The sequence below is a fragment of the Trichosurus vulpecula genome, chromosome 1, assembly GCF_011100635.1.
Source record: "Trichosurus vulpecula isolate mTriVul1 chromosome 1, mTriVul1.pri, whole genome shotgun sequence".
Taxonomy (NCBI): Eukaryota; Metazoa; Chordata; class Mammalia; order Diprotodontia; family Phalangeridae; genus Trichosurus; species Trichosurus vulpecula.
The window spans coordinates 71,148,122-71,162,045 of NC_050573.1; the positions used below are offsets into that span (position 1 = coordinate 71,148,122).

The 13,924-nt window shown below is 49.6% G+C and overlaps 1 protein-coding gene across 4 annotated transcripts in view; it reads right to left on the reverse strand.

Moving 5' to 3' along the window:
• Positions 1 to 13,924, reverse strand: part of PTPRS (protein tyrosine phosphatase receptor type S) — a 145,694-nt gene that overhangs the window by 36,701 nt on the left and 95,069 nt on the right. For 2 of the 4 annotated variants that reach the window (XM_036741806.1, XM_036741805.1), the window contains 3 exons: positions 12,994 to 13,187; positions 12,617 to 12,643; positions 1,803 to 1,920 (listed from right to left, as the gene is read on the reverse strand). The exons of the other annotated variants lie outside the window; for them this stretch is intronic. In XM_036741806.1, the coding sequence (XP_036597701.1) occupies positions 1,803 to 1,920; positions 12,617 to 12,643; positions 12,994 to 13,187 (339 nt within the window). The remainder of the gene's footprint in view (positions 1 to 1,802; positions 1,921 to 12,616; positions 12,644 to 12,993; positions 13,188 to 13,924) is intronic. 4 annotated transcript variants of the gene reach the window in all.

Consider the following 13,924-nt stretch of genomic DNA (forward strand, 5'->3'; position numbering starts at 1 on the left):
CTGGGAGCCGGCACCAGAGGCCTGACTGCCGGAGATCCCATCCACTATAAATGTCTTGGGAGACTCTCCCTGATTGGGACATGGGGAAATCCTCCTTGGGAAGCACAATGCTATTGTGGAGAAAAACATTATTACCACCTCTGTGGTTTGGGGAGCGGGGGGCGGAGAGGAGAGATTGTCCTAAATGTCTCCATAATCAGCTGGGCTGGGAAGGATTACATTTGTACAACAAACATAATTTGAGGGTGGGAGGGAAGTGTTTTATTTCTCAATTGCTTTGGACACGAAAGAGGAAAATGGGCTCTCTTATAGAATTTAAATGAAAGGAGCTGCCAGCCTGACTCTCTCCTTGTGGAGGGTGTATGGCACCAGCCTGGCAGAGATGAGGGCAGCAGGGTGCCAGTGGCAAGGCTTGTCCTAAGACGGCCATTTTAGGCTGGGGGAACCGATTTGGGGGGAACATGGGGCGAAACATCCTGACATGATGGACTCCTGGTTTTCACCCACATAATGGGAGAGACGAGAGAGGGAACATAGAAGTATGGGGTGATTTAAAGGCACAGACAGGCCTGGGTTCCAATCCAGACTTTGCCGCTGACCATCCCTGTGCACTTCATTTGCAACATGAGGCTGATCTCGATGATCTCTAAGGTCTGACAGTCTATGGTCTAACATTCTTGGGTGGCTACACCCGATGCCCTAAGTAAGACTCACCCTAGAGGAAACCGGGAGAAAGGTGGGGGGGGGGGGCTATGGGAGCATCCCCAGCCCCGTTCTCCTTTCCCCAGGCCAACTCCTCTTTTTTCTGTGGGCGTCTCAAAGCCTGTGTGACTTGTATGGGCTCACAGAGCACACTGGGGAGCAGGGGGGAGGACTAAAGTTCCCACCAGTCAGGCTTCTCTCTTCACAATCTCCCCGCCTCTGGTCTCTCTCCATCTAATCCCTCTTGCACAGGATGTCTGATTAAGTACTGCTCCCGGCAAAATCGTGGAGCAGAAATCTCCATCCCCTCACCTGCTCAAGCATCTTCCATGGTTCCCTGCTACCTAGAATACGTCGACATTTAGGGCTCTCCTAAACTCTATCCTCCCTCTTCAGCTGCTCATGCTCCCCTCCCTACATGTGCCCTCTGCCACAGCTTGGCTAAAGTCTTCCCTCCCCCAGCTTGGCATATTTGCCTTTCTTGGAAGGACCGCCTCTCTTCCCTCTGACTCTCCAGGAAGCCTGCCCTGTTCTCCCAAGGAGCTCCTCCTCCTCCTCACTAAGCTCTTCAGACTCAAGGGTCTGGCTGGCTCCTTTACTTAGTCTGCCTAGGTGGGCCCAGCGTGCCCTTCCTCCTAGCCTTTCTCAGGGTTCTAATGCTTCCTTACAACACCTCAGCTGCCAGGATGGAGCCCACAGACACTCTGTTCATTCTGGACTAAACCTGTGATTTCATTGGTACAGGTGAGCCATGGTGAGGAAGTTCCCTTTACCGATGCTGGCCAGCTGGCCGCACCAAATCTCAGGAGGGCTGCTCGGGTCACTGAAAGATTAAATGGCCTGGCCAGGATCACTCAGGCACTAATGTCTGAGACAGAACCTAAACTCCAAGGCCAACTCACTAGCCTCTACATTATGCTATCTCAACTTTTCCATTTTGCAGATGAAAATACTGAGCCTCAAATGCATGAAGGGGTTTGTTTGCCCCCGGCCCCATAGATAATAAGGAACAAACTCAGATTCAAACTCAGGTATTTGCCTCCAAGGCCAGGGTTCTCCCCACTATAACCACACTGCCTTTCTGGGGGCATGCCTCTTACCTGTTCCCTTGGTCACCACCAGCTTGGGTTTGCTGCGTGCACCGTCACCTTTCATAGTGTATGCTGCCACAGTGACGGAGTATGAGGTTTCAGGCTGCAGCCTGTCGATGACCATTTCCTATCGAGGGAAGAGTCCAAGGGAAGAGGGAGGCGTCAGAGGCCCCGTGACATGGCAGGGCACCTAGCATATCCCCAGGTCATCCATCTAGCCCCCAACCCAGGCCAGGGGCACGCAGGGGGAGACATGACCAGGTCAGAGAAAGATGGAGACACATTCCTGGATAACACATGCAGACATCTATTCCATGTCTTTCTCTAATACACTACCCTCCTCCCAGACTCTCTCATACATAACACATTGTTCAAATACCCTTTATACTCCAACACATACTCTCCAAATCTGTTTTATATAGACATGCCCTTCAAATTTTCCCTTCTTATAGACATCTGTACTCTCTAAATAAACCAATCAATTGATAACAAGCAATGATATAGTGCCTACTATTTTCTGTGTGCTGTGCTGGGTACAAATACAAAGAATGAAATGGTCCTTTCTCACACGTATCTGTCGTATAAACTACCTCTGAATTCCTCTTAAACACTTCCTACAAATCTGTCTCACACATAACCTTCTAATCTTTCTCATAAACTTACCCACTAAACCTCTCTTACACATCATTTCTTTTCCAAATCATTCATAAGCATCACCGAAACTTGGGAAGATCACCATACCTGAAACATGGCTAAGGAAAAGCGGCTCCCATTTAAAAGTAATAAGATAGGGAAAAGGAAAGGTGGCGCATGGCACTGGGTAGAAGATCTAATCCTGTGAGGAGATCCAAGAAGCAGAGTGGGGCATCATGGTGGCGATCACGTAGGCAAAGCTTAACAGTGGCAGAAACATGAATGATACCGTAATATGCTACACAACTCTTGGACAGAAAGAAGAGAGAGATGAAAGGCTTGGCAAACAGATCACAAGCCCATCACAGTCACCACAGAGCAGGGAACAGGGCCTGTAGTTATACAGACGTCTGCTGGAGCTCTGCGCTCAAATCACGGCACCACGTGATTTCTTTGCTTGCGTTAATAATCATTTCATTCTTTGGAATGCGGAGGCCCCAGTGAGGGAAATTGCTACAATGGTTTCCAAGAAGATGAAACTGGTGTCCAGGGGGGAAATTACAGGCATCTTAAGGGAACCACGTCTTAGGAATCGTGCTAGAGAAGGTGAGGAGGACCAGGCCCCCAGGCACACAAACCCCAGATTCTGGGAGAGTGAGTTTCTAAAAGCTCAGAGGGAGGACAGGCAGGATCCTACGGACTAAAATTCTATAAGGGAAGTGGGTCTAGGGAGATGGGAAGCCCTCAGGAGTAAGAAAAGGGAAATGATAAGGAGGGAGGGAAAGCAGTGTCTATTTTTAATATGTTGCTTATTTTCTTTAGGGGGGTAATTTTCTTATATAGAAATAATCTTTTAAGTAGGTTTTTAAAGAATCTAATTTTGAGGATATTAAAATTTTAATACACAAATGCAGCATTCTTTCCTTAGGTACAAAGTTTGCTGATTCAAACAACTGATGTATAACGCTTTGTCTTTATCACTAGGTCTTCCCTCCCTCTTTTTGTTTTTTGGCTCGATAATACTTATATTTTGTTAGTGCTTACTTTTTTATGTAGAAAGATATATTTCTGCTCTTTCCTCAGTGATGGAACAGAGTAGGGAAGACCCTATTGTTGTATGTAGAACAGGGGAGGGTCCTCCTTCTATTTCTGTCTTCTGTCACCACCTTTTAAAATGGTTCTAATCTATCAGAACACAATTTCTGGTCTACTTCCAGGCCTCACTGCTGGCCAGAACTGTTGACGGGTCCTCTGTCTTCTATCACTGCTTTCTGAAATGGCCAGACTACTGGAACACAATTTCTGGAACACTTAAACAGTTCTGTATTGCAAATCAAATTAAAAAAAAAATTCGTGAAAGGGGGCAGGGGGAAAGATGGTCGAAAGAGGCCAATATAGATGCACAAAAAACTCACCAACTAACTTAGATCTGAAAAAGATGCATATAAATAAGCCAATTTGATGAAACATGCTGCCAACCTCTAGAGCAGGGGTGGGGAACCTCTAGGGCAAGGGAAGGCTACAGGTTCCCCACCCCTGCTCTAGACAGAGAGGTGAGAGACTCAAAGTGCAGAATGAGACACATTTTGGAGGTAACATGGCCAGTTGAGGAATTTATTTTCCTCGAGCCTATGTGTTTGTAATAGGGATTTTGTTTTTCTTGCTTTCTCAATATAGGGAAAAGGAGAAAGTTGGGTGGGGGAAATGCAGACTTAAAAATCAAATTAAGTTAAAAAAAATTAAAAACATACTATGATGACATTTAAAGATATATGCTATGATGAAATCTTGATGAAATTAAAAATAAAAAGACAGAAACAGAAGATAGAAACCAGGACAAGGAACGGAGGATGAGCAACAAAAGCCTGTTCCTAGGAGAAGAGTGCTAAATCTCTGGTTAAGTTGAGGCTGGTAAAGAAAATTAAGGAAGACAAAGCTAGGTTAGGGAAGAGAGGACGGGTCAAAGAAGTCATGGAATTGCTGGACCATGATAACAAATATATGAGAAGTTAGAGCAAACGAGCTCCTAATTTGCTTCTGTTTATCTCTGACAAGGAAAATGATTTTTAGTCTATAGAGGACAGCATAAAAATGGCCAGTGGGGAGTTTGTTACTCGGCAGAGGGAGTGCATTCCTGAGTACTGGCATTCACCAGTGGCTGATGTGGCCACTCTAAGTGGTCTTTAAAAAGACTGTGGAGGACAGGCAAGGACAAAAGGAGAGCAAATGCTGCCCTGATTTTCAAAGAAGGGAAGAGTGGGACCAGCAGATTCTACACCAGTGAATTTGTTTTATTGACTTGTGGCAAGATTCTAGAATGCATCGTCAAATGGAGGGTCAGTGGATATTTAGAAAGGGAAGGAGTGATCACAGCATCACAGACATCAAGGTCAGAAAGACTCTTGGGAAGCCATCTAGTCACAACCGTGTCTGAACAAGAATCCCCCTCCCTCTACAACAAACCTGATGAGTTGTCATCTAGCCTTTGCTCGAAGACTTCCATGAGAGAGTCCGCTACCACCTGAGGCAGCCCATTTCCCATGGCGACAGCTCTAATTCTTAGGAACAGCCAGCATGGCTTCATTAAAAATAGTCCAGGCCAGCTAACTTTTTTTTGGCGAGGTTACTAGACTGGTAGGTCAAGGGAATGTCACATATAGAGTTTACCCAGATTTTGGCAAAACATTTGAACATCTTTGATGCTATGTTGGTGTGGCGTGAGATGGGCTGGATCATATAACACGATTGGGTGGATTTGGAAATGGCTGAATGATGAGACCCAAAGGTTAGTCATTAACGGTCCAATATCAGCCTGAAGAGGCGTTCCTAGCGTGCCACCTCAGTATCTGTTCTTGGCCTTGTGTTGTTTATATTTTGACCAATAACTTGGATAAAGATACGGATTATGTGCTTATTAAACTGTAGATGTCACAAAGCTAGAAGAGTAAGCAAAAGGACTGGATAACAGCATCAGGGTCACAAAAGAACTCAATGGACTAGAAATGTGGGTCCAATCTAATAATATGAAGTTTAAAGTTTTTGACTCGGGTTCAAGAAAAAAAAATCTATCTCACACGTGCAAGGTGATAGGGACACGGTTAGAGCAGTTCTTCTGAAAAGACTGGGGGGAGAGAGGAGAGGTGTAGTGGACAGCCAGCTCCATATGAGTCAACACTTGATATGGAAGCCAAAGGAGGTGTAAAAAGAAGCATGGTATCTTGACCTAGAAAGAGAATGGTCTCATTGTACTCTGCCCTCAATACACCCCATGAATTCAATTCAACCAACAATGATTGGGCACCTCTGACATGTAAGACCCAGGGCTAGGCACTGCAGATAGCAAGACAAAAAGGAAGCAGGCCTGGCCACAGGGAGCCTGCTTTCTACTGGAAGGCTGTGCTTGGTTCTGAGGACCATGCTTTGATAAGTTGGAGAGCATTTAGAGGACAACTGGGACATCTAAGTTGGAAGAAACAGTGATGTTTTAACTTGGAGAAGCTGAAGAGGCTATGATGGCTGTTTTCAGAAATCTCAAGGGCCATCATATGGAAGGGGGATGAGCTTTGTTCTGCTTAGCTCCAGAGGACAGAGCATGGAGCAATGGGTAGATACCACAAAGAGGCTGACGTGGGCTGGAGAGCAGGAGAAACTTCCTGACAGAGCTATCCCAAAGTAGAATGGGTCTACTCTCACTGGAGATCTTCTTGCAAAGGCTGGATGACCCTCCACTTGCTGATTATGAGGCAGAAGGGACTTAACTCTGGTTCAGGCAGGCATGGGACTAGTTGGTCTCTGAGGACCCTCCCAACTCTGGGATGTTGGACTCACACATACATACCCTCTAAATTTTTCTTTCATGCAGATTTTCCAAATTTTTTCCTTTCTTACGAACCTTCTGAACCTCCCTCACCCATCCAGGCAACCTCTCTGTCTTACACAAACCCAATACAAATGCTTCTCATACTCCATCCACACAACTGACCCCCACCAGCTCCCTTCAATGGCTCAGTAATTCTGGGAGAGTCATTAACCTCTCAGTGCTCTGGGCAACTGGCTAAGGCTATACATTACAGTGAAGGTGCCAACCCACACTGGAAGGGAGTTTCCTTATCTGGGAGTCTCATGATCCTAGCCTACAACGACAACAACCACAAAGTGGTTTACATCATTACCTGACTTGAGTCTTCCTACAACTGTGTGAAACAGAACTCCAGGCATGACTGCTGCCATTTTATAAGTTTTGGAGAAGTGCTATGCTTCACCCATGGTCACCCATAAGGAGGTCCTGATTCCCACCTCTCTCCTGATGCTTATTAAGTACTTTCTCTGGTTGGCACTGAGGGGGAGGCCAATTCCAGGGAAGGCACAGCCTCTGCCATTGTGGGGATCACAATTTGGAAGAGCAATAAGTCACTGGCACATATTCTCGTTAAAGAATATGATTTATCTGTCTAATCTATATACAAACACATATATAGTATGACTTACATATGTGAGTATTTTTTTGGAGGGCAGCTAGATGGCACAGCGGATAGAGCGTCGGTTCTAGAGTCAGAAAGACTCATGTTTCTGAGTTCAAATCTGGCCTCAGACACTTAACTAGCTGTGTGACCCTGGCCAAGCCACTTAACCCTGTTTGCCTCAGTTTCCTCATCTGTAAAATGAGCTGGAGAAGGAAATAGTAAACCACTCCATTAAACCTGCCAAGAAAATCCCAAATGGGGGACCTGACAACAATAAACGCATATATGCATGTGTTTGTGTATGCACAGAATAACTAGTTATCCAGACAACTAGGACGTACAAATAGCAAGTGTGTCGCAGGAATGTGAAACAGGCATCATAGGAAGTCATGTTCTCTCAGGGCCTTCATTAGATCACTGCAAAATGAGGGAGTTTTCTAAGGAGCCTCCTTCTGGCCGTGAGACCCTGCGGTCTGAGGTCAATTCAATTCAGCCAAGTCTCCTCAAGCCCAAGCTGGCCCAGACCTGAAGCTCTGGTCCCTCCCTGCCTCTCCCTCCCTTCTCATTCTTTCTTGCTCCTTCTCCCACTTGTCCTCACTCTCTCTCATTCACTCTCTTTCTCTCTCATTTCTTCTCTCGTTCTCATTTTCTCTCTCCCTCTCTCATCTCTCTCCCCCTCATTCTCTCATCTTCATCCTCTCCTTCTCTCTCCAGCATTCTCTTCTCAGGCTGCATGGTTTTGCAGTTGTGTGTATGGTCCCAATCAGACTCAGAGCACCTCATGGGTTGTCTGAGTGGGGAGGGCTCTTTAAACCTCTCTTGCCCGCCTACCTCTTTCATTTTGCCAATAAGGAAACTGAGGGCCAGGAATGGCCTGCGATCTGACCTGAGGCACTGAGCCAGGGGCCCTGACCGTAAGGCCAACATTCTTCCCACTGCCCGCTAGCTCTCTCCACTTCCCCATAGGCAGGGACCAGGCTCCCTTACCTCTGCTCTGTCCCCCACAGTGTGTCTCAGCCAAGGGCTTGACAAAGCAAAAGCTCAACAGATGTTGACAGAGTGAATGAATTCCTCTCTGTGTCACACACGTGGATGCTTTCTCTAGAGCATGTCTGTCTCCCGACAGCCTCCATACACACCCCTGAAGATGCAGATGTTCCTTCACTCACACACAGAGACACAAAGACACACAATCTGGAAACAGAGGCCAAAGGCACCTCCTCATCTCTACGTTGCCTCATGTTTCTGGGGAGCAGGATGGAAAAGGCCCTGGGCTGGTGTACACACACCTTTGAATTGCCTCTGAGGTGCTGTCCTAGCCTTAGGTACCATTTCAGTCTTCTAACCCCCCTGATCCTGTCTTCAGGGGCTCTGGCTGGCCCTTCCCCAGCCTCTTGGCCTTCCCAGCTTCCAGGGAAATACTCATGTTTTTCATGAGCGTAGACCACTAGGGTTAGAAGGACTCAAAGAGAATACTGGGCCAACCCTTCCATTTAACTACTGTGGAAACTGAGGCCCTGAAAAGAGAGATGATTCACCTGAGGTCTCCCAATGGGTTAATGGTGCAGCTGGGATTAGAACAACAGGGTCCCTGACTCCCAGCCCAGGGTTCTTGCTCCTACTCCAGACTACCTCCTGAGCTTTCTCGGTATGGACAAGGAGTCTGGTCTTTGGAGGAGAGACTTTGGTGGGCATTACCCACCCAGCCCTGGACCCCTGGACTCCAGCAGCCTGAGCGTGCACACATTCATACACCCTCTTGGATATACACATGCATCACTATAAACACACACACACACACACACACAAGCCACATACACACTCGTTTAGGGACATCTGGGTATTTCTGGAGCTGGCCTCAGCCCTCTTGGTTTGAGGATGCCTGGCTTATATCAAACAAGGAAGACGGGAATTGCATGAGATTAGGGGCAGGGAACAGCACACACAGAGCAGGGATTCCCCCCAGAGCCTCAAAGGGCCGGGCCTCCTCCTCCTCCTGATCAAGCAACGCCTTCTCCATCTCTCTATCCTATCAGGGCAGCCCGTATCCTTTGGAACCTTTAAAGATATTAACTGGGAGAAAAAGCATCCTGGCAAAAAGAGCCTAGTGGGGGTCTTTTGGGCAAAAGAAATTAGGCAGTGAGGATCTGAGGGTGTTTCCTGAGGGCCCACATCCTGACATCTGGTTTTCCCTTCTGGCGGAAATGAGGTTGAGCCAATGCGAAATTCCCAGCGAAATGGACAGTGTTGGAGCTGGAAGGGCCCTTGGACTCGAGCCTTTTGTTGACAGGACACACTGCAGTCCAGTGATCACCGGGGCCTTTCTTCCCCCACACTCTCTGTACATAGAACATTTTCTAATTGCTGAAGCACTTTCCCACATAGGATCTCTGCCGCCCTGTGAGGGAGGCAGGGGCTGGAGATGGCATGAAGCCACAGGGGCCTAGGTCTGAGAGCTTCAAAGGACTTCAGAGAGTGTCCGGTCCGAATGGTTTATTTTACAGATGAGGAGAGACCGAAGCCCAGATGAGGCAAGCGGCCTGTCTGAGGTCAGTGGGCTCAGTCAGGATTAGAAGCTAGGTTTCCTGCCTCTTGCTCCAGGGCCCTTTCTGACTTCTGACCCCAGTGGGTGACGTGAGACATCGTGATGTTGGGCTTAGATCCCAGCTTGGCCACACACCACCTGAGTGACCTCATTGGTCCAGAGCTCAGCTTCTCCAGCTCTAACAAGATGTTGGGGGTAGGGCGGGGAAGGCCTCAGTCTCTCTGCCTATAAAATGATGGGGGTGGGGGAAGGGAGGCATTGTCCTAGACGATCTCAGAGCGTCCTTTCAGCTTCAAATTCTGTGATCCTAAATTCCAGGTTCTGGAGCACTTTGGAAACCCGCAGCACGGGGAGGGGACTCAGGCAGCCCCTCTGACCACTGTTGTGTTTGTGGCGAAGGTCTGGGTGACGAGGATGAGCCCAGTGTCACCTGACTGAGATCTCTGAGACGATGACAGTGACAATAGCTGCTAGCATTCATAAAGTGCTAACAAATATCATGTCATCTAGTCCTCACAACAGCCCTAGGGAGCTCTTATCATCCCCATTTTACACATGAGGAAAATGAGGCTGAGAGAGGTTAAGTGACTCGCCCGCAGTTACCAGCTAAGTGTCTGAGGCGGCATTTGAACTCGGGTCTTTCTGATGCCATGTCCACCGCTCTATCCATTGAGGAAGAGAGAGGAGTGACAGCCCAAGGTCAGGCAGGTAAAATGGCAGGGTCTAGATTTGAACCCAGACCCTGTGCACTCCCCTGGCTTTTCCTTAAAGTGAGTGCCACCACTGCCTGGGATTGCTTTTTCAGCAGTCCTGGCACGGGTGTCCTGTCTCCTTAATGAGAGGAGGAAATGCGTGGGGCCGAGCCCAGGACTTCTCCCACCATTCTACCGTAGAAGGCACCTGGACCTGAGTATTAGGACTGTCTGCATGACCACGAGCCTCTATCTTCCCACTCGTAAAATGGGGAAAGCGATGCATGCATGAACCACCTCCGAGAGCTGCTGTGAAGAAAGCCCTAGACAAACCCTCCAGTTCTACAGTGATGGCCTCTCCCAGCTCCTCAGCATCCCCTCTCTAATGTGGGCAGCCAACCTTCTTCCAGAGCTGTGGGGCACAGCTCCCTACAAACTGGGAAGCATTATGGAAGCAAAGATGGCATTTTCATCATCTTGTTGTCTTCCCAGCACAGGATTAGGACTATGGGACTCCAAGTCTTCCAATGTCAGAATAGAAAGGGGCCTTAGAACACAGAACTCAGACTGTCAGTGCTGGGAGGGACCTTAGAACATAAGATGTCAGAGCTGGGTGAGGGACCTTAGAACATAGAATGTCAGAGCTAGGAGGGACCTTAGAACATAGGATGTTGGAGCTGAGAGGGACCTAAGAACATAGGATGTCAGAGCTGGGAGGGACCTTAGAACATAATATGTCAGAGCTGAGCGAGGGACTTTGGAACATACGGTGTCAGAGTTGGGAGCGACCTTAGAACACAGAATGTCAGAGCTGGGAGGGACCTTAGAACATAGGATGTCAGAGCTGGGAGGGACTTTAGAACATAGGATGTCAGAGCTGGGAGGGACCTTAGAACATAATATGTCAGAGCTGGGTGAGGAACTTTGGAACATAAGGTGTCAGAGTTGGGAGGGACCTTAGAACATAGAATGTCAGAGCTGGGAGGACCTTAGAACACAGGATGTCAGAGCTGGGAGAGACCTTAGAACATAGAATGTCAGAGCTGGGAGAGACCTTAGAACATAGGATGTCAGAGCTGGGTGAGGGACCTTAGAACCTAAAGTGTCACAGCTGGGCGAGGGACCTTGGAACACAGGCTGTCAAGAGTTGGGAGGGCCTTAGAACACAGGATGTCGGAGCTGGGAGGGAACTTAGAACAGAGAACAAAGACTGTCAGAGGTGGGAGGGCCCTCAGAACAGAATATAAGAGCTGGGAGAGATCTTAGTACAGGGAGTATCAGAGCTGGGAGGGGCCTTAGAACATGGAATGCTAGGTCTAGAAGGGATCTGAGAACATGGCATGTTAGGGCTGGCAGGGACCTTAGAACACAGAACATAGACTGTCAGAGGTGGGAGGGCCCTTTAGAATGGAGAATATTAATGCTAGGAGAGACCTTAGGACAGAGAATATCAGAGGTGGGAGAGCTCTTAGGTCACGGAATGTCAGAGCTAGAAGGAACATTAGAACATAGAATGTCAGTGCTGGCAGGGGCCTTAGAACACAAAATGTTAGGATTGGGAGGACCTTAGAACAGAGAATGTTAGAGACAGAGGGACCTTAAAACACTGAATTTAGACTATCAGTGCAGGGGAGAGCCCTTAGGACAGAGAATATCAGAGCTGGGAGAGGCTTAGAACATGGAATGGCAGTGCTGGGAGGGGCCTTAGAACAAAGAGTGTCAGAGCTGGGGCAGTCTTTAGAGAACAGAATGTCAAAGGTGGGAGAGCCCTTAGAACATAAAATGACAGAGCTGAGAGGGCCCTTAGAACATAGATGGCAGAGCTGGGAAGGCCCTTAGAACATAGAATGGCAGCCTTGGGAAGGCCCTTAGAACCCAGAATATTAGAGCTGGGAGAGCCCTTAGAACACAGAATGTCAGAGTCAGGAGGTTCTTAGAACACAGAATGTCAGATCTGGGAAGGCCCTTAGAACATGGAATGGCTGCCCTGGGAGAACCCTTAGAACCCAGAATATCAGAGCTGGGAGGGCCCTTAGATTCCATCTAATCCAAGCACCTCATTTTATAGAGGAGAGGGAAGACGAGCACCTTCCCCAAGCTGGGGGAGGCAGAGCCAGAACTCAAACCTCGGTGTTCCCATTCCCAGGCCACTGTTCTCTCTTCTCCCCACAACAAAGGAAAAGGGACATGACCAGGCCATAGGCATGGGAAGAAGAGAGTATCCTCAAAGCCCAGGCTTCCCGACCCTGCCTCTCCTGACTCTGGGAAGGGAGGTGACACACTGTCCTCTAAGGAATCTGAGCCCTGGGACTGGGGCCGGGAGGAAGCCCTCCTGTGGTGCTGGGGGTGGGGAGGGAGGCAGAGCAGGAGGAGGAGGAGGAGGAGGCGTGCAAGGAGGCGTGCAGAGGCCATGGGCTTTGAGGAGGATGAAGCACGGCACGGCACGGCACAGGAGGCAGGGAGCGGGCATCAGGAGGAAGTGGTACTCACGTATTCAGCTGTATCATCTGTTTCCCACTGGGCAGAGAAGGAGAGAGGAGTGAAGGTGAGACCACAAGGAGGCAGGGCGGGCAGAGGGGAGAGGAGCAGACAGAGAACCCCGGGAAGGACAGAGGGAGAAGGTGCCAGGTAGAGAGAGAAGGGAAGGGCAGAGAGGGGTGGGAGGAGGCAGGAGTCCCAGAGAGGCTGTAAGGAAGGTGGGTCTATTCTAGCTAAAGGAGGGGAAGCGCCAGAGCCACTGGAAGAGACAGAAGAGGAAGGAGGCAGTGTGGGTCTGGGGGCGCATCAGGGGGCTCCGAGCCCTGGGCCTGCCCTAGCTCGGCTTGCCCGCCCCTCCCCCCAGCCCCGCCCGCTCCACACCCACCAACCTGGGCATCAGCCAGCATGACGTCTTTGATCTGGGGCAGCCCCTTGGCCTCTCCATTCTCCATGCGGACATAGTGGACCTGGTAGCCTCGGATCTGTCCATGCTGCCGGCTGGGGACAGGTGAGCGCCACAGCACTCTGATGGCTGTGGAGTTCAGCACCTCCACCTCCACCTTCCGAGGGGGCGCACTGGGCACTAGAGGGACAGGGAGACAGGGGGAAGCAGGGAAGGGAGGGGGGGGTGGGGTCCAGGGTTAACAGCAGCCAGACCCCTGGCCACCACTTGCTAGCTTTGAGCCGCCAATACCATGGAGTTCATGTGGCTCTGAACATGGGCAGGCTGGGGCTGGGTCTGGGGACTCTGGACCCTGAACCCAGATGCTAACCCTGCAGAGACGGTGGCAGTACCACCCTTCTGGAAAGAATCCTAGAGATCAGGAAGGGTCACCCGCTCATTTTGCATGTGAAGGGCGTGAGGCTCTGGAGCCAAAGACATGGGACAGAAAGCTGTCCTCTGACTCCCAATCATGCCTGGTCCTGGGCTGGGAAGCCCAGCCAGTCTATCAGGGTAGCTCCTGACTTGGGAGGGAGGCAGAATCCAGACTACCGTACAAGGGAGGCTCTGTCCCAGGGGGGCATCTCTCAGAAGGTGCCCCCCCAGCCTGTCACAGAGTTAGGGTATCTCTGGGACACCCCCATTCCCAGGCTGGGCTGAATGCCCTTCTCTGTGGAGCAATGGGAAGTCTAGATTCCAGCTGGTATTTCTAACACCCATAAATTGACTTAACAGACCTTGAAGGTCCTCCCCTCCTCCTACTGACTCCATGGCTCCCTCATTGACGCCCTGAGGCTGCGAATGGGGCCAGGAAGGGATCAGGGATCCCTTTCAGCTGTCCTTGGGTAGCCCCTCTGAGCGGGTTGGCACAGGACGAG